The sequence below is a fragment of the Nycticebus coucang genome, chromosome 1 (assembly GCF_027406575.1).
Source record: "Nycticebus coucang isolate mNycCou1 chromosome 1, mNycCou1.pri, whole genome shotgun sequence".
Classification (NCBI taxonomy): Eukaryota; Metazoa; Chordata; class Mammalia; order Primates; family Lorisidae; genus Nycticebus; species Nycticebus coucang.
Genome location: NC_069780.1, coordinates 83628220 through 83649390, shown reverse-complemented (window position 1 = coordinate 83649390; position 21171 = coordinate 83628220). Strand labels below are relative to the sequence as shown.

Genomic DNA, 21171 nt, shown 5'->3' with positions numbered 1-21171 from the left:
TTACTATATATAATAACTGATTCCTTTTTTCAAAGACTGACAACCTAGCTATGAAGAGGAGTCACTTACATAGGTGTATATTCGGTTAATGCTAAAAACATGTATGTATTTATTCCCAAAGATGACAGTGAGCCAGGACACCCAGGAAAGCCCCACAGAGGCAGAAGAGTAGGACCTGAGGGGGTGCAGGGTGTGGCTCTAGGAAAGCTGCCTCAGGAGTGAGCAGAGAGAGCCTGGGAAGCATGAGAGCGTAACTCTCAGAACATGGGGGGGGGGATGGGGGACAGTAATGACAGCAATTAAGAGTGCACTGAGACTTTCTCTTCCAAGCAGAAATTAAATTGAATTATTCATGAATTGAAAGTCAAATATGGTTGCTCCTTACAAAATATTTGAGTTTTAATATGGCTATTTACTGAGTGTAGAATTTGTAAACAGCAAAACTGGAGGGCTGCAAATAGAATACTCATGTTTCCTCAGCTGGGAGTTCATCTTCAGTTGGGTCTCTCCTCTGGACAATTTCATCATATGTACCCAGTTAAATTGGTCATTAACGCATTGCTGCTGTTCATGGATTGGTAACACATGGAGACATAGAATTTAGAATTATCGAAATAATTGGAACATGACCTGGTATCTCTTTTCCCTTTGCCTTTTCTACAGGTATGATTTTGTAGAAGTTGAGGACCCCAATGATGGAGCGATATTAGGGCGCTGGTGTGGTTCTGGTGCTGTTCCAGGAAAACAGATTTCCAAAGGAAATCAAATAAGAATAAGATTTGTCTCTGATGAATATTTCCCTTCTGAACCAGGGTTCTGCATCCACTACGACATTGTCATGCCAGTAAGTACTGCTTTGACATCCCCTTGTCTAATTGAGTCAGCTGTTTTTCTTCTTTTGTAAACAAGAGAATCAGAAAACAAAGCAAAACATTTTCCTAGCTTGAATGGTGTTTTCCACCATAAATGTCACTGTATTTATCACAAGTAACTGTGTCCTCCCTGTAGACTATTAGCAATATTAAATACCTTATCAGTGGAATGAAATCAATCACCATTTATAAGGTTATGTTTCCTACCACCAACTCACTGATTTATGTTTCAGTAATTATGAGAAATTATATAGGGATTTTTCTTGAGAAAAATCAGAAAATTTGCATTATTTATGACTTTTCTTTTGAGGCTGTGTTTAATAGAACTTTGTAATAAAATGCAGTAATGTTACAGCTTTCAAAATAAACCATTATTACTCTTTAATCATTTGGGGATCACCTCCAAAATATGGATTCTATAATGTCTTTCTGAATTAATGTCTGGTTTGAACTATATTCAATAAAATACCATTTTATTTTTCAAATGGATTTGGTGACCCTTTCTTATAGGATGCTGTTTTGCATTTCATTAAATATTACTCTTAAAGATGTAAATTTTGAATGTTTCGGAGCCTTTGTTGTTCTTATTTTCAAATTCACATATAGATTTTTTTTAATGAATACATTGCAGACCTAGAAAGCCAATACTATTTGCGATTAATACCATTTTAACTAAATTCATGTTTGCATTGCCTTAAAAGTCCACATTCTATGTCAATGTCCTTAGTCTTATCTTTTTCTATTTTTTTCCCATTAATGTGGCATCATTCCTTTCTGTACCCACCCACCAATGATTTTTTTTGTATGGTTTAAAAATGTTGCTAACATTTTTCTTTTTTTCCTTGCTTGAAGTAAAGAAAATGTATTAAGTATTAATTCTTTTCAAATCAATATATTGGTGAATTTAATTATCTCTATTTTCCTACTTATCTTAATATTTCTCCTGTTTCAATATTAATGGCTCTTTGTGCCCCCCCCCCCCGAAAAGGAGATTTTTTTGAAATCCACACTGGAATTTAAGAAATCTACTTTAATTATAATTGTGAGTTGTATTTTGTGCGTTATTCCAAACGTGTTGAACTACAACAAAAACATTGGGAATCCTTTTGTTATTTTTTTCCTTTTTGAGACAGAGCCTCACTCTGTTGCCCTGGGGTAGAGTGACTTGGGATCAGCTTAGCTCACAGCAACCTCAAACTCCCAGTTGAAGGGATCTTCCTGCCTTAGCCTCCCAAGTAGCTGGGATTGTAGACACCAGCAACAACACCTGGCAAGCAGCTATACGGACTGGATCACACTTGTGCTCAGGCTGGTCTCAAAATCCTGAGCTCAAGAGATCCCTCCACCCCACCTCGGCCTCCCAGAGTGCTAGGATTACATTTTTGTTATTATATCATGTTCTTCTTATAGTAGGACTTCAGAAGTTCTTACACAAATATGTCATATTTTAAAATACAGCTTTTAAATATGATCAAAATTACAAATTTTAAAGCTATAAAAAGTTGATATTTTGATGATTCTGACATAAGATGTGCTAAGTTAGTAGGCACACTTAATTCATAGTGATGCAATCCATACTCTCATTTTGGGGTTTTTAATACATCTAAGGTTCTTAAATATTTAAATACAGAACAAAACATAGTAGTAGGTCCTTCTGAGAAGAAAGGTTTTATTCATCCCAAACTCATGTTGATAATAAACTTTAAACTAAGGAGGGTATTTGTATTTTAAATGAACCACTCTGCTCATATCATATCAATTTCAATAGAGGAGCAATCTTCTATCTTCCCACAGAATAAAACGTGACAGCTAAAGTATGTACTTGCCACCACTAAAGATGGTCTTTTTCTGATTTTATGACCACATGGATTATCTGGTTGTGTACCCAAGGACTTATGTGGATTAAATGAAATCTATAGGGACACTTATACCTGTGAATGTGTGTCAGATTCACAAGTCTTGTGATGAGGTAAACTGCAACATTTATTGAAAGTGACACCCATCCTCTTGGCTGAGAAAGGCCCTGCCACCTGCGTTTGACCTTTTTTCGGACGCTTACTGTGTCTGAGACCAGAGGCTACATCTGAGAGACTTGAAGGCAAGTGCATATCACTGGTTTTGTCATTGAAATTAAATTCAGTTCATTTTCAAATGGGTATGGACATCATTTGATACGTTGTAAATATGGGCATTAATGGTTGTTATTTACTCTCCCGGCCTCTGCTGAGCCATGTTTTGTGTGGCCACTAAAATTGGCCTGTGCTGGGCTGTGGATAACAAAGATCTGTGGCAGAAAGGCAGAGGAAATGGCTCTGTTTAGGAAAGCAGTAAGGCTTGGGCTGGGAGAACCGAGAGAACATGAAGGTAGGCTCCTGCTTTGCCTAAGTACAAATCGGTGGCTTTAATTTTTAATATTGCTTTCTGGGGAAATTATTGATATATGAATTTTACCATCTCCCATACCCTGGTTCTTCTGTGTTTCAATTTTCTATGACAATTTGCCTGTCATTTCTTCACCCGTCTTCGGTCTCAGTTCCACGTAACCATCACTCCTTACAGCCACATTCACCCTACTCTTAATAACTACCTGCTGAAGGGCAGGATTTGAAGAGTGAAAATTTGACAAGCGATTATGCTTCTAAGCCTTGCAGAATGTTTTGAATTATCATTGCATGCTGCCAAATGGCATCCCTTCCTTCATGCTCCCCTCTCGCCTCCAACACTTACTGGCAGGGCAGCAATCCATCAATCTTATCTGCACATCGGATGAATAAAAGCCGTAAGGAAGAAAGTGTGCTCCTGGACTGCAGATGCAAAAGTGGCATTTGCTGAGGTGCAAGTGCTCTTCGGAGCCCTTGCATCATCTCTGATCCTTCTTTTTTTTTCTTTTTGCCCTGGATAAACTTCATGTCAGCATACCCAGTTCCCCAAAGGTAGTGAGTGGTCTTAGCTGAAGGCAAATGTACTACGGCAAAATAAGACCTCAGGAGCCACTTGGTCACAATGATTTCTTAACTTTCTAATGATGAAAATAGTGTTAACCACTAGTTCTCACTAGACTGTTATCTTCCTGCACTGAGATTTGTTAGGATTGCCCAGCACAGTGCCAAACACATCACAGCTCCTCAGTAAGAGTTTGTAGAAATTCAGCCATTTCCTCTTTTTTTTTTTTTTTGAACAGAATTACACTCTGTCATCCTGGGTAGAGTGCATGGTGTCATAGCTCACAGCAACCTCAAAGAGCAGTCGTCCTGCCTCAGCCTCCTGAGTAGCTGGGACTAAAGGCACCCACCACAATGCCAGGCTAGATTTCTATTTTTAGTAGAGCTGAGGTCTTGCTCTTGCTCGGGCTAGTCTTAAACACCTGACCTCAGGCGATCCACTCGCCTGGGCCTCCCAGAGTGTTAGAATTACAGGCATGAGTTGGTGGGCATTTAGGCTGTTTCCACATTTTGGCGATTGTAAATTGAGCTGCAATAAACAGTCTAGTACAAGTGTCCTTATGATAAAAGGATTTCTTTCCTTCTGGGTAGATGCCCAGTAATGGGATTGCAGGATCAAATGGGAGGTCTAGCTTGAGTGCTTTGAGGTTTCTCCATACTTCCTTCCAGAAAAGTTGTACTAATTTGCAGTCCCACCAGCAGTGTAAAAGTGTTCCCTTCTCTCCACATCCACGCCACCAACCCAGGAATGGATTAACAAGCTGTGGTATATGTATACCATGGAATACTATTCAGCCATTAAAAAAAATGGAGACTTTACATCCTTCGTATTAACCTGGATGGACGTGGAAGACATTATTCTTAGTAAAGCATCACGAGAATAGAGAAGCATGAATCCTATGTACTCAATTTTGATATGAGGACAATTAATGACAATTATGGTTATGGGGGGGAAACAGAAAGAGGGAAGGAGGGAGGGGGGTGGGGCCTTGGTGTGTGTCACACTTTATGGGGGCAAGACATGATTGCAAGACGGACCTTACCCAAAAATTGCAATCAGTGTAACCTGGCTTATTGTACCCTCAATGAATCCCCAACAATAAAAAAAAAAAAAAAGAATTACAGGCATGAGCTACTGTGCCCAGCCGCCAAAGATACATTCTTGTCTTACTTAAAGAGTTGCCCTGGTTACTCTGTTTTTTTTTTTTTTTGGCTGTACTAGAACATTCCCTGAAATTAAAGAAATCAGTGCATAATAGTGATTTCATAAACATTTGCATGTATAAACAGTCTTTCCTGCTTTTTATAGTCAATCCAATGAATATTTTTATTATTCATACCCAGAAAAAAAATTTCAAAGAGTTAAATAACGTTTCCTCTAGCACAGAATATAGAGAAAATTTATTTTGAGATGCTTCGTATTTTACAAGTAGAGATGTAACACTGCAGCTTTTGGGGGGAGCACAGATGGTTATTGGATTCTGGTCATCCTTTAAGATCCCTTGATTCTGGGCTTGTCACCCATAGCACAGAGGTTACGGCACCAGCCACATACACTGAAGTTGGAGGGTTCGAACCTGGCCCAGCCCGGCTAAAACAGCAATGACAACTGCACAAAAAAAATAGATGGGCGTTGTGGTGGGCACCTGTGGTCCCAGCTACTTGGGAGGCTGAGGCAAGAGTATTGCTTAAGCTCAAAAGTTTGAAGTTGCTGTGAGCTGTGACGCCCCAGCACCCTCCCGAGGTTGACATAGTGGGACTCTGTCTCAAAAAAAAAAAGAAAAAAATTCTTGATGTCTCTTAGAGGTAATGTTTTGATAGATGATACAGTAGCTAATCTTCTCATAAACAGTTTTGCCACATAGGTTACAGTTAAAAATGATGTTCACTTTTGTGACATGATTTACCAGCTCTCTTATGAATAATAGAGCATATAGTTAAATAAAAGATGACTTCTTACTTTGAACATACTGATGCTGATCTAATTTAGATTTTATATGTGTTTTGTAAATATATGTATAGTTTTCCTTTGTTATAGAGTAGAATCACCATAGCTGACCACATCAAGTTGACCTAATATTCACAGACCAGACATATACCACATGTAGAAGGCCTAGTTCCTTATGTTGACCACCTCTGCATATTGACCAGTTTATTGTCCTTAGGGTGGTCAACTTACAGAGGTTCTACTGTGTTACGATATCACCTCCGTTTTCTCTATTCTCCAGTCCCTTACAATAAGACATAAATACACAACTAAAAGTTTTCTCTCCATTTTACTATTTTAAGTTGGTGTTATAGGTAGGTTTAGTTTAAAAAATAACTTTAGCATAAGCTGGAGCTATATGATCTAGAGCTATAGCTATTTTTAGTTTCTTAAAAAGATGATAGCAGATTTGCTACAAAGATTTAAAATTTTACCATGTTAATAATGTTGCAGAGAATTATTTCTGGAAACATTATTTCCCAGTCTTGCCCCATTAATAAATAACAAAAAACAAATTCATGCAGATTGATTGATGCCAAATGTAGATACAGTATTTGGCTTTTATGACTGTGGCTAAGGAGTTAATAATGTCTTTGATTTTTTTTTTTTTTCTCATGGATAAGAGAGGAGAAAAAAAAGACCTGGTAGATTGGCAGTGAGAGATTGTTTGGGAAGAAATGAAGCAAAACTGAAATAAAACAGTGCAAGCTTGTTTCATTCGGAGGCCACACACAGTGAGAGCCCAGAACACATTTCAGCCCTCTGAGAAAGAAAGGAAAATTTCTTGTTTAATTTTGGTAATTTATAATAGATTATATAATGTTTTTCTCTGTGTACCGTAGCATAATCACCATTATTTAAAATGTTGAGAAAACTGCAAAGGCTGAAAATAATAATCTTTTCCTCCAGTACCAAAAGACCTGATTGCTAGTTTTATTTCTCAGTAAAAAATATAAAAATGCCATGTTTTTGTCAGAAGATTGTTTTAAAAACTACGCTTTAAAATCAAATAAATAAATCAAGATCTGATTTTTTTAGATTTTTTTAGTTGATTTTAGTCTTAATATATGGAACTATTTTTCTTGAATATAATACTTTTTGTAAATTATTTGATTACAAGATTTGAAGATTTTCTTCTACTCTGGTTGACATTATGAAAAATGTCTAAATTCCCGTTGATTTTTCTTACATGGTTTTGTTGAATATTATATTTTAAGAGTGTTTTAACTAAGATTTGTAATCAAAGGAATAATTAATATGTACATTAATTTATTTGCTCTTTTTCCACTTAATGAATGTGTAAGTTCAGTTTAAGAGACATAGATATTGTAACTACCATACCAATTGACTTCCTATTTTTAATTTTTTTCCTTTTTACTACCTGAAAAGATGGGCAGGTGAGGAGTGATGAATTAAATGAAAAGCACTTTAATTCATAACCACCCAGTGAAATTTATATGTCATATTTTAAGTTGCTTCTACATTTCTTCTGTTGTTTTTATGATTTTAAAAAATATAGTCCACAACACGTTTTTGGATATCGATTTTTTTTTTGTTGTTTTTGTTAGTAAAATGACATTCATAGATTAGGTAATAATGTAGATTGCATGTAACTATTGTAGCCACATTATCACCCCAAATCTGTTTTCCTTAATAGTGATTTTGTAAATGACTTACCCGGAGTTCAGTCAGTGTATGGGCCAGTGTGCCCCTGGAAGGGTGTAGGGTTTCTCAAGGGAGGGGTTAGAAGGACTCTTGATGCCTGGGGTTCTATTAAGGAATGCATGACTGTTTGCCAAAGTAGTTATTAATTATGCAGGATATGGAGAACAAAGAGGCTCAGTGAATATTGGAGAGAGACCAGTGAATATTGGAGAGAGACGGAGAAAGCAGGAGAGAGGATTTTTTTTTTTATCCCTTTTGACATATGCCAGTAGGTTATTTCACTGTTAATATCATGTGAAGAAAATCCTTAAGTGAAGGCCAAATTTACTTTTATATTCGGGTTAAGAAAAATTCCAACCAACTTTCAAGTGAGGCTTCAAATTGGTTGGTTCATTTTCTTAGAAATAAAAGCAGCATGCCTAGAATAAAAATACTTAGAGCAGTATCATAACACCAATCCTACAGGAAAAAAATAAAAATCACATTAAAGGTAGAAAGTACTCAAGATTTTTAGAAGTGTTAAATCTTCATGTAATGTGCTGCATTCCCCTAGTATTATATTAAACTTATGTTAATAAGCAAACACATTCATTTGAAAACTTATTTCAAAATAAGTTTTTGTATATCAAGAAAGAATTAAGAGAAAATTTTGCTCTTAGATTTTTTTTTTTATTTCAAGCACTGTGTATCTCTACTGTAGTCTGAAGCACTTGTTGAATGATTAGATTTTTAATAAAATATACAATGTACTTGTGTATTTATGCAAGGAGTCCTGTGCTGACAGTATTGTTTTGCATCAAGGAAATTATGCAATTGCTACAGAGACTAAACTCTTACTTGGCTAAGAGCTGTTTAATATATTTTTCAGTCCAATTTCTACCCCATGGGCACAGTGCTCTCTTTCATATGAACATCAAGTGTCACTGTTCCATTTCTGCTGATTCCTTTTGTTTCAATTGATCCTTTGCTAAGAAATAAATTCACTGAGAAAGAAAAGAAAGGAAAGGAAGGGAAGGAAGGAAGAGAAAGGAAAGAATGAAAAAGCACGTCTGTAAGGATGGTAAAAGGCAGACAGACCATTGTTAAGTTGTTTTATAAGGGGGCTGTAAATAAAAATTTAGACTAATTGAAAATCCACAAACAATGGGGGCAAGACGCAATTGTAAGAGGGACTTTACCTAACAAATGCAATCAGTGTAACCTGGTTTCTTGTACCCTCAATGAATCCCCAACAATAAAAAAAAAAAAAATGAAAAAGCTATGAGTTAATGTGGCCGATGAAGAGAATGTTCTCTAGAAGTAAGTTTGGTGCAAGTTAAAATTATAAGTTAAATGATTTTTCTTCAGTATCTCCATCCACTTTTTCTATAATTCTTCCAATAAACTCTTATTAAGGGATATCTGATGAGAGAAAATTGAAAGATGACTGTAATATTGTCCTTGGTCTCGGATAACTTATGTTATTTGGGTGAAAAAATGTATATGCACCTATATAAGTATCATATGACTAGTTTGGAAGGATGTTGAGAAGAAAGACCGGCTTGTCAGAGCAGAGACAAGTCATAACTCTTACAGAAGAAAAAAAAAAATCGTAGGAGTTATCTAGTATAAATTTGATCTTCAATATACTATAAAAATTTTTCAAGAGCTTATTAAGAATGCTTGTTATCACATATCAGAGATCTTGATCCTCTTCGTCTGAGGCAATGCCCGGTTACCTGCATTTTCAGGCATGGAGATTCTAATACAAGAAGTTAGCTACATTGAATTTTGAAGTGGAAATTGTTCTAAACTATAATTTGATCAGAATGCAGTCATTATTGCTACACGATTTGGGGGAATCATTTTTTATATTAAAACATGAATATTTTATGAAGCAGATTGATAACTCTAGATAGATACTTAATAACTAATATAACCTATGTTACCTATGTTCTCTTGTTTATTTTTCTGGGTTGCAAAAAAGGTGAAACTAGGGTGGCACCTGTGGCTCAAGGGGATAACGCACCGGCCCCATAGGCCGGAGGTGGCGGGTTCAAACCCAGACCCAGCCAAAAAAAAAAACAAGAATGAAACTTTCCCATAGAATTCCAGTGATGTGGGTGGCACCTGTGGCTCAAGGAGTAGGGCACCAGCCCCATATGCCAGAGGTGGTGGGTTCAAACCCAGCCCTGGCCAAAAAAAACTACTAACTTTTGTCAGCATTAATTATGCACATACACACTTGGTGCAAAAATATCAGTTCACACCACTTCCCCTGCCACACCACGTGCCCTTTCCCTACTCCTATAGGCAAACACTTCCAAATCTTTTAACTAATTGTTAGGATTTACTTCCACAAGTATATATAATATGCTTTGGTTGCTATTTCTTGATTCTTTGGTTTCAGAAATATCCAGTGCTTAGGGATTATCTACTTTGGAAGATGAACCTGTCACTACTTTCTTTCACCATCCTGCCTTTGAAACACACACACACACACACACACACACACACACACACACAGGGGTCCCGTCACCACATCCTCTACTGTATCCTAATTATGTCAGATACAAATGCAGGGTGCACCGTATGGCCGCCACGCTCATTGCTTACAGGTGAGCCGAGAAGTACACACCAGGACTGCATTTGCCTCCCATGCCTATAAAACCCCCAGAGAAGATGTTTACATGATTATACTATATTATGTTTACTTTTTTATTGTTAGAAAGCATAGATAAAGATTGATACGAATTAGCTGTTTCACATATCTTGAACTCTGTTTTAGCCTAAGTATCAAGTCTAGTGAATACAAGCCAGGATTCATTCATAATATGCGGTAGGTGTCACCAAAGGAAGCAGAATATGATTTATATTTGGACTCGTACAAGTCAGTGGCCCCTTAGCAGCCAGGCCCCACAGCAGAAGGTGAGCTGCAGCAATCAAGCTAACCTTCTACATTTACAGTCACTCCTCATTGCTGTGATCACTGCCTAAGCTCCGCCTCCTGTCAGATAGCGGATGAATTAGACATTCATAGGAGTGTGAACCCCTCCCTAAACAGTGCGTGCATGCCAGGGAGCTGGGTTGTGTGAGAATCTAATTCCACCCCCACCCCAGCCCTGGAAAAATTGTCTTCCATAAACCAATCCCTGGGACCAAGAAAGGTTAGGGATCACTATATTAGAGTCATGCTTTTAGTGTATTTCAATGCTTTTAACAATAAAACTGGAGCTATTAACATTTTACCTGGCTCTTTAATTAGGATGACATACCTGTTATTTATTTAGGATTACTTTGAAATACACAAATCTGATCGTAACTGACCATTTGTACATCTTCTGGTAGGCTTAGAGAACAAAACTAAAAAATAAATGTGATAGTGTTGTATACTTTTGAAGGGGATAATTTTGAAAGGCATGTTTATTCTAAGCTCTTGGAAAGGAAGTGTTTAATGGTATTCATTTGAAAATAGTTGAGTCATACAGAGAGAATGAACATAGATTGAAATAAGTGTTGAGCCTTATAATGGGTGTTTTTATTTCATTTAATCTCCACGATGCAATATTGATACCACCTTGTAGATTAATACTGAGGAAGGTATTAATTGGGGTTTCCTAATCCCTTGAAAGCCAGGCTGCCTCTAGATGGGTTTGAGAAATACAAGAAAGATCATTGAAAGAAGAATAGCAAATTTAAGACCCCCTCCCCAATTCACTACCTTTATTTTCCTGTTAAAACACTGACCTACTATTTCTATTGATTATTATGTAATCAAGTTTCAACATTGAAAACTTTAAGAGGGCGGTGCCTGTGGCTCAACGGGTAGGGCGCCGGTCCCATATGCCGGAGGTGGCGGGTTCAAGCCCAGCCCCGGCCAAAAATAAAAAAAAAAAAAAAAAAAAAAAAAAGAAAACTTTAAGATTGTGAACTAAATTGGAATTTATCAAAAGTTTTTTTGTTTGTTTAGAAAATGACAGTGGTGATAAATATTGAGAGTTACATTGTACTTTCTCCAAAAAATCACCTTTAAAATGCAAAGGAAACATAAGCTTTTTTTTTTTTAGGTTCCCTTTAGTGCAAAAAAGACAAAATGTGCAGATGCAGTCAATATTTTCCTTATCAGTCAAATGTTATCACTTTAAAAAAAAATTGCCCAGTTCCTTGATACATCCTAGCAATCTTATTTGCATCTAATACAGTGCCTATTTTTCGGAATTGTGTTATTAAGGAAACATGGAATGTTAGAATTTGTACAAAGAAATAGGAAAGTGGAATTGGAAAGCAAGTAGACCTAGTGAATAGAGAGTCTCTTATTAAACACCTACTGAATGTGCCTGTCACTCTGGAATGCAAAAGACTCTGCTTTTTTACTTTGAAATTAGGCTGGCTGTGCTGCAGTGTTTGAAACAGAATAGGTTCTCAATAAATATTTAGAATGAATGGAAGAGAAACAACAATGTGAGGACTAATGTATGTGTGAAATCCCATTTTGCAGCTGTTGGGTGGGGGCTGGGAGCTACCTGTAGGAAACCCAAAGCCTCAGAAAACTAAAGGGGAAATTCCAGGTTGTCTTTGAGTCTTGGCCCCAGGGCAAAGGTCCTGTCTCTGCCTAGGTGTTACCTCTCTAGTTAAGTCAGGTTTTGTTTAAGGGTGAATAAAAGCCATTATGGAAATACCTGGCTTGGACCTTCCCTTCCTCACTGTAAGTCTTTATTCAAGAATTATCTTAAGTACTTCCAAGGTAGGTTGCTTAAGAAAGCCAAGGTTTATACTTAAAAACTTCTTTTTAGTGGAAGAATAAGTAGGAAAGCATTGAACCGACTATTATTGAAGGATTCTAAAATAAAATCTGAGATAGGAATTAGAAATAAATGCAGAAGGTTCCAAATCAGCTTGTGAAGCCTCTAACACCTCCTCTAAATTGGGCTTTAAAATGTTTATAACATTGCTAACGAGTAAATGCCTTTCTCAGTGGAAAAACATTCTGATAGAGTTAAATTTAGGACACTTTTCTGCTGGGTATAAGTTAATAAAATAGCATTGAGTGTAAGAATTGTTTTAGAGAAAGAAATATGCAAGATACTCAAGTGTGAGAGAGGCGGGCAGACACTGCATGCCAAAACTTGACTTCGATGCCTGAGTGAGGAAGTACGAAAGCGTAAGACACATGCTTTGGATGAGATTCTTTAGAAGTCATCGCAAATATCTGACGCAAATATTTTCCTTTCCTTTTGGAATAGGATGAGGGATGTTTTGTGGTATCCTAATCCCATTACTGATAAAGGTAATAGAAAAAACTCCCAAGTTTATCCAGGCATACAGTGTGGTGTTCTCTTTTGAAGTCCGGGGGGGATGCCTTTCAGACCCCATCTTCTGCAGGTTACTGGCTCATCTGAGTGTTGTGTTTACATGTCACTTAGTCCCTTTTGGAACTCCAATTAAAGTTTAATGTTTTATGACTAAAGGTCAAGAGGGATACATTCAACTCAAGTTTGCAGTTGTAACAACACTATTTGGGACACAGCCCATTATAAACGTATATTTAAGTTGGTTACCAATCTCAGTATCGTGCTTTTCCTTTACACCCAGCGTATGCTTTCCCTTCTGATAGAATTCTGAATTTCATAAAAAGGGTTCACTTACCATTCACTCTTTCCTCTGGCTTGCCACAGTCCTTCTTTACATGATGTCATACATGATGCCATAATTTCATATCACTGAACAGGTTAGGACCTTTTGATGTGATCTTAGACCTTTTTGTTGTGTACCTGATTTTCATGCCTGTTAAAATAAGTTTAGCCTAAACCCGCCTTCTTAAATATTTTAAGTTTAGCCTAAAGGGTTCTACTTACATAGTGAACTGTTGTAACCTACGTTTATAAAATAGCAAGTAGTGGAGTCTCGCGGCTGCACTTCAGTCACTCACTGGTGGCCACCTGTTCAGACTGTGTTCAAATAAGGCAAGCGTGGAGCTGTAGCCAGTCCGGCTATTTCTGTACCTCATTTACACTTTCTGTTTGTCGCTTCACTTTTTCTGTCTATAAATCCCCTTTGACCATGAGTTTCTCCAGAGCTGCTCTAAACCTATTCTGCTTTGACAGGCTGTCCAACTTGGGAATTGTTCTTTGCTTGATTAAACTCTGTTAAATTTAATTTGTTGAAAGTATTCGTTTGTTTGTTTACTTAAGACAGAGTCTCATTTTAGAGCCTAGGCTGGAGTACGATGTTCTCAGCCTAACTCACTGCAACCTTGAACTCCTGGGTGCAAGTGATCCTCCTGCCTCAGCCTCCTAAGCAGGTGCGACTATAGGCACCTACCATGACACCTGGCTAATTTTTCTATTTTTAGTAAAGATGGGTCTCCCTCTTGCTTAGGCTGGTCTGGGGACTCCTAAGCTCAAGGGATCCTCCCACCTGGGCCTCCCAGTGTGCTACGATTTATAAGCTTACACCACTGCACCCTGCCTGGAAGTTTTTATCTTAATACTTCCTTACTTATCTTGTGAGGCTATGGTAAGATGTGATTTTTGACACAGAGATACTGTATTTTTAACAGTAATTTTATAAGATTGCATTAAACTGATTAAAAAAAAACAGGATATCCATAAAAATAATGACAGTATACAGCATACACCAAGCCATGTTTGATCTTTACAATAACTCCGTAAACAATCACCCCCATTTTAGGTAGGAAGAAGTCAGCATGCTCAGAGAAGGCAATGTGGCTGGACAAAGGTTCACACCACATAGATGGAAACATTATATCAAAACCCATCTTTTCACCATAGTATAATACCTCCTAATATCTGTGCTCAACAAGAAAGAACTTTTTAAACGTTCTATTTTGAGATAATTGTATGTTGACTCACATTTCTAAGAAATGATACAGAGAGATCCTGTCTACTCTTTACCAAATTGTTCCCAATGCTGACATCTTGAATCAGTGTATACAGTGTATTACCACCACTTAGGTGGATTGCATCAAAGTCAGTTTCTATCTCCATAAGAAATGTGGAATGAATAAAAATAAAAAGACACCACAAGAAGTATTAAGTAAAAGTATTATATAAAATATTTTCATCAATAGGAGTTTAAAAGAAGTTTGATTAGTGCATGGTTTTGTAAAGGGCTAAATCAAGAATAACCAAGTGAGAGTATGTTTTTGTATGACACAATAGCTTTAGAATACTCACTTAGGTCAGGAGAAAGGTCGATTCTGAGGTAGGTGATCTCATAATCTTCATCTAAAATTTTGGGAGGGGTGGAGAAAGGAAGAGCAGAGAGAGGGAAGGAGGGAGGGAGGTGGGGCCTTGGTGTGTGCCACACCTTTTGGGGGCTAGACACAATTGCAAAAGGGACTTAGCCTAACAAATGCTATCAGTGTAACCTGGTTTATTGTACCCTCAATGAATCCCCAATTAAAAAATAAAATTGTAGTGTGGTGCAGAACCGTTATTGCAGCTTAGAGTAAAACATCTACTAGAGATTAAAGATTACAAAATCAAAAATCCTGCCACAAACCACTCATCTTGATGTGGGATTCAAAGTAAATGTGTGAAACATAAATAGTCACTATAAATAAATCCATGAATAAGGCTTTGCTGCCTCCAAGACAAAGATTAATGAAGTTTTAGTATACTAAGAGCTAAAGATAATAACCTTTAGTTTTAAACCAACATCAAGATTCAGAACTGATGGCTTAAAAAGACCTTCATATCTGTAGGAGAGATTAAGAATTTTAGTGCCACTAAATCCTTTCTCCTGCAAAATTTATATGATTCAGCTCCAACAGGTATCTTATGTGGTAGTAATTATAGATTAAATTTAGCTTTGCAATATATAAATGTTAAACTATTTTCAAAATAAAGTACAGTAATGTGTGATATTTTCTTTTTTTTTTTTTTGTGGCTTTTGGCCGGGGCTAGGTTTGAACCCGCCACCTCCGGCATATGGGACCGGCGCCCTACTCCTTGAGCCACAGGCACCACCCAATGTGTGATATTTTCAAATAATTTCTTAATTTTGGTGTTGAGTGGAAACCTGTTCATGAGTACTTCTAGGGTTTGTTGCTGTTCCAATAGTTAACTTGAACAGTTAAGTTGCAGAAGCACAAAAATGATGTACACATTTGTAAACATTTAATATTGATTTCACCACTTTTTATTTAGGACCAAAACATTTTTTTTTTCTTCTACATGGGGTTTTTCTGCCTGGAGTTTTGTTGTATCTCTTCCAAAAAATCATAGCCATAATATCTTTATTGTGACTTTCAGTTTGGGTTTCTTTAGATAAAAATGAGAATTCAAAGATATTTTTAGAGCAGTATAAGTGCAGAATTCAGCTGAGATTTTGTGAGGTTTTCGCTTCTGTATTTCAAAGTTATCTCTCTTACACCTGATTTAACAGTAATTTTTTATAACCTTGCATTTTACATGAGTCTTTCCAAAGCATTCATCTTAAATTTTCTAAGAGGCAGCAACTCATATTTGATCGGGTTACATAATAATTAAATAACGATTACAATAACAAGTACTACTGATTTAAATACTTGGGGGAGCAAATACAACTGTCTCTTGGTATGCTAACATTCATCTGGTGGGAGCGGAGGGGCTGTTGATAGCTGGTAGCACTCCGTGAGTTATGGGCATCATCCATCAGGATTCTTTGAGAGCAGGGAAGGTGGTTAAGCCAAGAAAGTTAAGATAAGGACTGCTGCCCTTTGTCCTTGGTTCATTTTCCATCCAGATAACTGCATGATGTATCTTTGGAAAATTATAAACGCATGTTGTCAATAGAAAAGTAATTGGTAACTCTGTGACGGTAACTGTGTGATGGCATGTATAATAATATGCCTGGCAAAATATAAAGATTTAGTATAGTTTTGCTCTTTTCCGTAATTTTTTGTGTGATTAAGCTTCATTATTTTTCAAGCTGCAGATTATAGCATGGGTGAGTACTGGAGGCTATTTGAAGCTTGACGGAATGAGTTTTCTACTATTGTGATACCCTATATATAGAATTCCAGATGAAGATGTATAGATATTTTTATATTATTAATAAAAGGCAAAGAGCTTATGAAAAATACTAGATATTCACCAAAGTAAAGAAGAAGCAGACTTTCCTTTCCTCTTTCCCGCCTTCCCCCCCTATCTTTCCCGCCTTCCCCCCCCATCTTTCCCGCCTTCCCTCCCTCCCTTTTTTCCTTTCTTCCTTTTCTTTCCTTTCCCAAAATGCTCCTTTGTCTTAAGCTACTTCTGGCTTGTATTATTCTGAAAATTAGCATTTCAAAATGTTGTCTATACTTCATGACCTTGAGTGCTCTTTAGGAAGCAGTGAAGCTATCTTGTTTTTTAGCTCTTCTCTAAGTTAAAACAACTCCTCAGCTCAAATCACATGTTCTGCTTTCCGATAGGCAGGTTTGCACCAGCTCTTTTAATGCAGGGTAAGCTCTGAGGTAAGGAGGAAGGGCGCTGGGTGTGGAAGCTGAGAGCAGCTGAGCTGCTCCAGCCTTCCCCATGTGTCAGCAACCCCAGGGCTATGAACAGATCAAGCTGAAGAAACACAATTTAAAGTAAGCTCAGCATTATTTTCCTTACAAGCTACCGTAATCCTCACATAAGGCACAGTAATGGCTGCTTGGATAAAACAGTTTTATGTACAAATTATATCATCCATACTAACAATAGTATTTACTCCTCTAAGTCCTTGGGTGCTGGTTACACAGTTACTGACCTTGACTAAGATTCTTTACTGAGTCCTCACTGCAAAGGGGTTGTGTATTGAGTGGCCTTGAGTGCTTCAAGATCTGGCTTGAATTCCCACCCTACCACAAACCTGCCTGTATAACCCTGGGCGAACTTTCCTACCCACAAAATGTGCAGAACAAAAATATCTTCCATACATTATTATGAGGATTAAATATCAAATGCTGAGCTCAGTGTTTGGCATGCAATAGTCAACAAGTATGTGTTACCTTTATTTTAAAATCAGGCTTACTAACATGTTCTGATTCCAACCCACTATACCCCTTTTATTAGTATTTAAATTTTATTTTTTTTTTTGACCAAAACCCTACCATAAGGAAATATTTTAAAGTATGATCATGTTTACACACACATATGATAACATTTTAAATGTGATAGTATTATTTAATATATGAAATCATTGTGGGTTTTTTTTACATTGTTTAATTTCACAGCCCCACTTAATATGTCACAACTTGAGTTTCAAAAGTCTGACTTAGATCGTAAAAGATGTATCATTTTTTATGTGAAAGAGTATGCTCTTGGCTGCTTTACTTGCCTTTCTAGAAAAATATCACATTATATTAAAATATGTAAAGATTTATTTTTACAGTCCTCAAAATTTATATTAAAAAATACTTTCCATTATAACCTGCTAAACCTAACATGGATTTTAGAAAATCTAGATTCACAAACTTCCATTAACACCTTTTCAAACTTACCTTCCTTTGGAGAACTTTTCTTCAATGATTGCTCTTCTGCATTGCACTGTTGCTTCTGTGATGATAGGAGCTATTTACTGAATGTTTGCTTGTACACTATGATATGAAAATAGCTTGTCACTGTGATACACTGTGGGTTTGGGCTGCTTTACCACTTACCATTTCAAGTACAATAACTTAGGGTTCAATTAGTGGTTTCTGAGTCAACAATCCAGATGGTCCATCTGTCCCCCATAACTGTTGGGTGCCAGTGGTGATAAGCAGAGATGAAAGAGAGGGTTCCCTGCGTGCCTTCTGGCTATCTTTAAGTTTTCAGGGAAACCAAAGAAAAGGTGAGAGCTGTGACTTCTGGAGAGCTGTCACATGGAAGTGCTTATAAAATGGGGGAATTTGACATTTGTCTTCTGTGCTCTCACCTACTATAAATGGAAACGCAAATTAAAGGTTTTGGAAACGACAGTTACTCATTGTTTAGGCAGGTCTGTAGAAATCCTGAACTATGCACACTACGTGGGTTTGGCCTTTAGCGGTATTTACTCTTTGTGTATTAAAGGCATTTCAGCCTGAAGATAATGCATTCTTGGTGGAACTAACATTTGAAATATTTTGCCTGTGAGATGCTGGAGTTTCAAACATTTTTCTGCTCATGTGTGTTCACCTGTATCCCTGCTCTTTTCTTTTCCAGTCTTGACACGTTTGTTTTTGTTTTTAAAAACATGCCCTCTGATTTTTCATGGAATGTGACTTTTAGATTTCAACTCAATCTCAATTTGGCTCCCACGTGCCACGAATGCATTGCTGGTTGGATTCATGCTATGCATGAGGAATGTTGATACCGTTGTATTTGCCTTCCTATATTTGGATGGTAGCTCCTGTGATACCTATATTTTTAATCTTTTATCTGACTTGTGAATCATAAAGATATGAGTATCTATCTAATATTTGCCTACTTACCCATCTGAAAGATGTACTTTGGGGAACATTAAGAATTTTAGTTTCTTGGTCATATTTGTTTTAAGCACAAAGATTCAAGGCCTTTTCCTTGGACCCTAGGGACTGAGAGAAAATTTTTATACATGTTAACCATGGTGACAGTGCATTTCATATACCTCTTTTGATCTCTATGAATAATAAACAGGAAGATTTCATTAGGTTTATCAAAGTTTCCAGGTTTCCCCAAAATATATTTGAAAGTTCATGGCCAAATAGAGATTAGGCTTCCAGACCCATTCGAAGTAGGGTGTTTACATCATTGCTATCACACCCTTGTGTGTTACTCAGTAAAGTCATGTCATTAATATGCTTTAAAACTTAACTAGTATTGCATCTGTGTAAGGCTACAACTACTAACATATTTTATTCCTTTTACAGTAATTCCCTTGGAATATACATAATGCTAACTAATTAACGCTCAATAATTTCCATCTAAAAAGCTAAACGCATATGTGGAATTTTGCTTTAAGACTTTTGTTTATACCCTGTATAAAATCTGTGTTTGCTCTGCTTTGCATCTATCTGATTTTCCCCCAGTTAAATTGTGAATCAATTCTTTGGAATCCAAGCTTTATTTTAAATAGCCATTCATTATTAGGTCATTTTGGTACGTTCTTTACAGTATTTCCTCTGTTTTGCCTCTTCATTTCCTAAAGCTGTTATGACTGTATGCTGGACTAAAAGATAATTAATTTGTGAGGCCTCTTTGCCTGAATGCTTGAAGGCATGTGTTAAAACTCAAGCCAGTCATTTCTGAATTTCCAGCTTTGCTAATAAATGCATGATAAATTGAATGTAAGTAATAGGAATTGTACTCCTGCGAGAATGATGGCAATCCATCTGAATGTCTTGAGATCAATTGCCTGGGGAGCCCCAGGCAATTGAAGCAGTATCAGAAATACATTACTGGGAGACCAATCAAACTAAAAAGCTTCTGCACAGCCAAGAACATAGTAAGTAAAACAAGCAGACAGCCCTCAGAATGGGAGAAAATATTTGCAGGTTATACCTCCGATAAAGGTTTCATAACCAGAATCCACAGAGAACTCAAACGTATTAGCAAGAAAAGAACAAGTGATCCCATCTCAAGGTGGGCAAAGGACTTGAAGAGAAACTTCTCTAAATAAGACAGATGCATGATCTACAGACACATGAAAAAAAGCTCATCATCCTTAATCATCAGAGAAATGCAAATCAAAACTACTTCGAGATATCACCTAACCCCAGTAAGAGTAGGCCACATAACAAAATCCCCAAACCAGAGATGTTGGCGTGGATGCGTGGATTCTACACTGATGGTGGGAATGCACACTAATATGTTCCTTTTAGAAGGATGTTTGGAGAATACTTAGAGATCTAAAAATAGACTTGCCATTCGATCTTATAATTCCTTTATTAGGTATATATCTGGAAGACCAAAAATCACAATATAACAAAGACATCTGTACCAGAATGTTTATTGCAGCCCAATTCGTAATTGCTAAGTCATGGAAGAAGCCCAAGTGCCCATCGACCCATGAATGGCCTAGCAAATTGTGGTACATGTATACCATGGAATATTATGCAGCCTTAAAGAAAGATGAAGACTTTACCTCTTTCATGCTTACATGGATGGAGCTGGAACATATTCTTCTTAGCAAAGTATCTCAAGAATGGAAGAAAAAGTATCCAATGTACTCAGCCCTACTATGAAGCTAATTTATAGCTTTCACATGAAGGCTATAACCCAACTATAACACAAGAATATGGGAAAAGGGCCAAGGGATGGGAAGGGAGGGGGGGAGTCAGCGTGGAGGGAGGGTAACGAACGGGTGGGGCCACGCCTACGGTGCATCTTAGAATGGGTACAGGCGAAACCTACTAAATGCAGAATACAAAGAAAATGCCATGAAGGCTACGTTGAACAGTTTGATGAGAATATTTCCCATTATATATGAAAACAGCACATTGTACCCCTTGATTGCACAAATGTACACAGCTATGATTTAACAATAAAAAAATAAATAAATAAAATGTCTTGAGTTCAGAGACTGTTTTACTCAGTCTTGTATTTTCACTTCATAGCAGAGTACCTAGTACACAGGAAGTACGCCAAAATTTTGGGGGAATGAATGAGTGCTAGACCCATCTTTTATGGGTACTCTGGTTGCGGAGACAGATGTTGCTCCAACTGCCAGCAGCATACGGTCCTTAAATAGCCCTGGCTGGGAAAATGCCAGCCTTTGCATTACATTGTGGTAAAACTAAATTCCTTTTAAAGCCCAA

The 21171-nt window shown here is 37.1% G+C and overlaps 1 protein-coding gene across 2 annotated transcripts in view; it reads left to right on the top strand.

Moving 5' to 3' along the window:
* Positions 1-21171, top strand: part of PDGFC (platelet derived growth factor C) — a 247743-nt gene that overhangs the window by 190052 nt on the left and 36520 nt on the right. For both annotated transcript variants that reach the window (XM_053583442.1, XM_053583453.1), the window contains exon 4: positions 664-844. In XM_053583442.1, coding sequence (XP_053439417.1) covers positions 664-844 — 181 coding nt within the window. The remainder of the gene's footprint in view (positions 1-663; positions 845-21171) is intronic.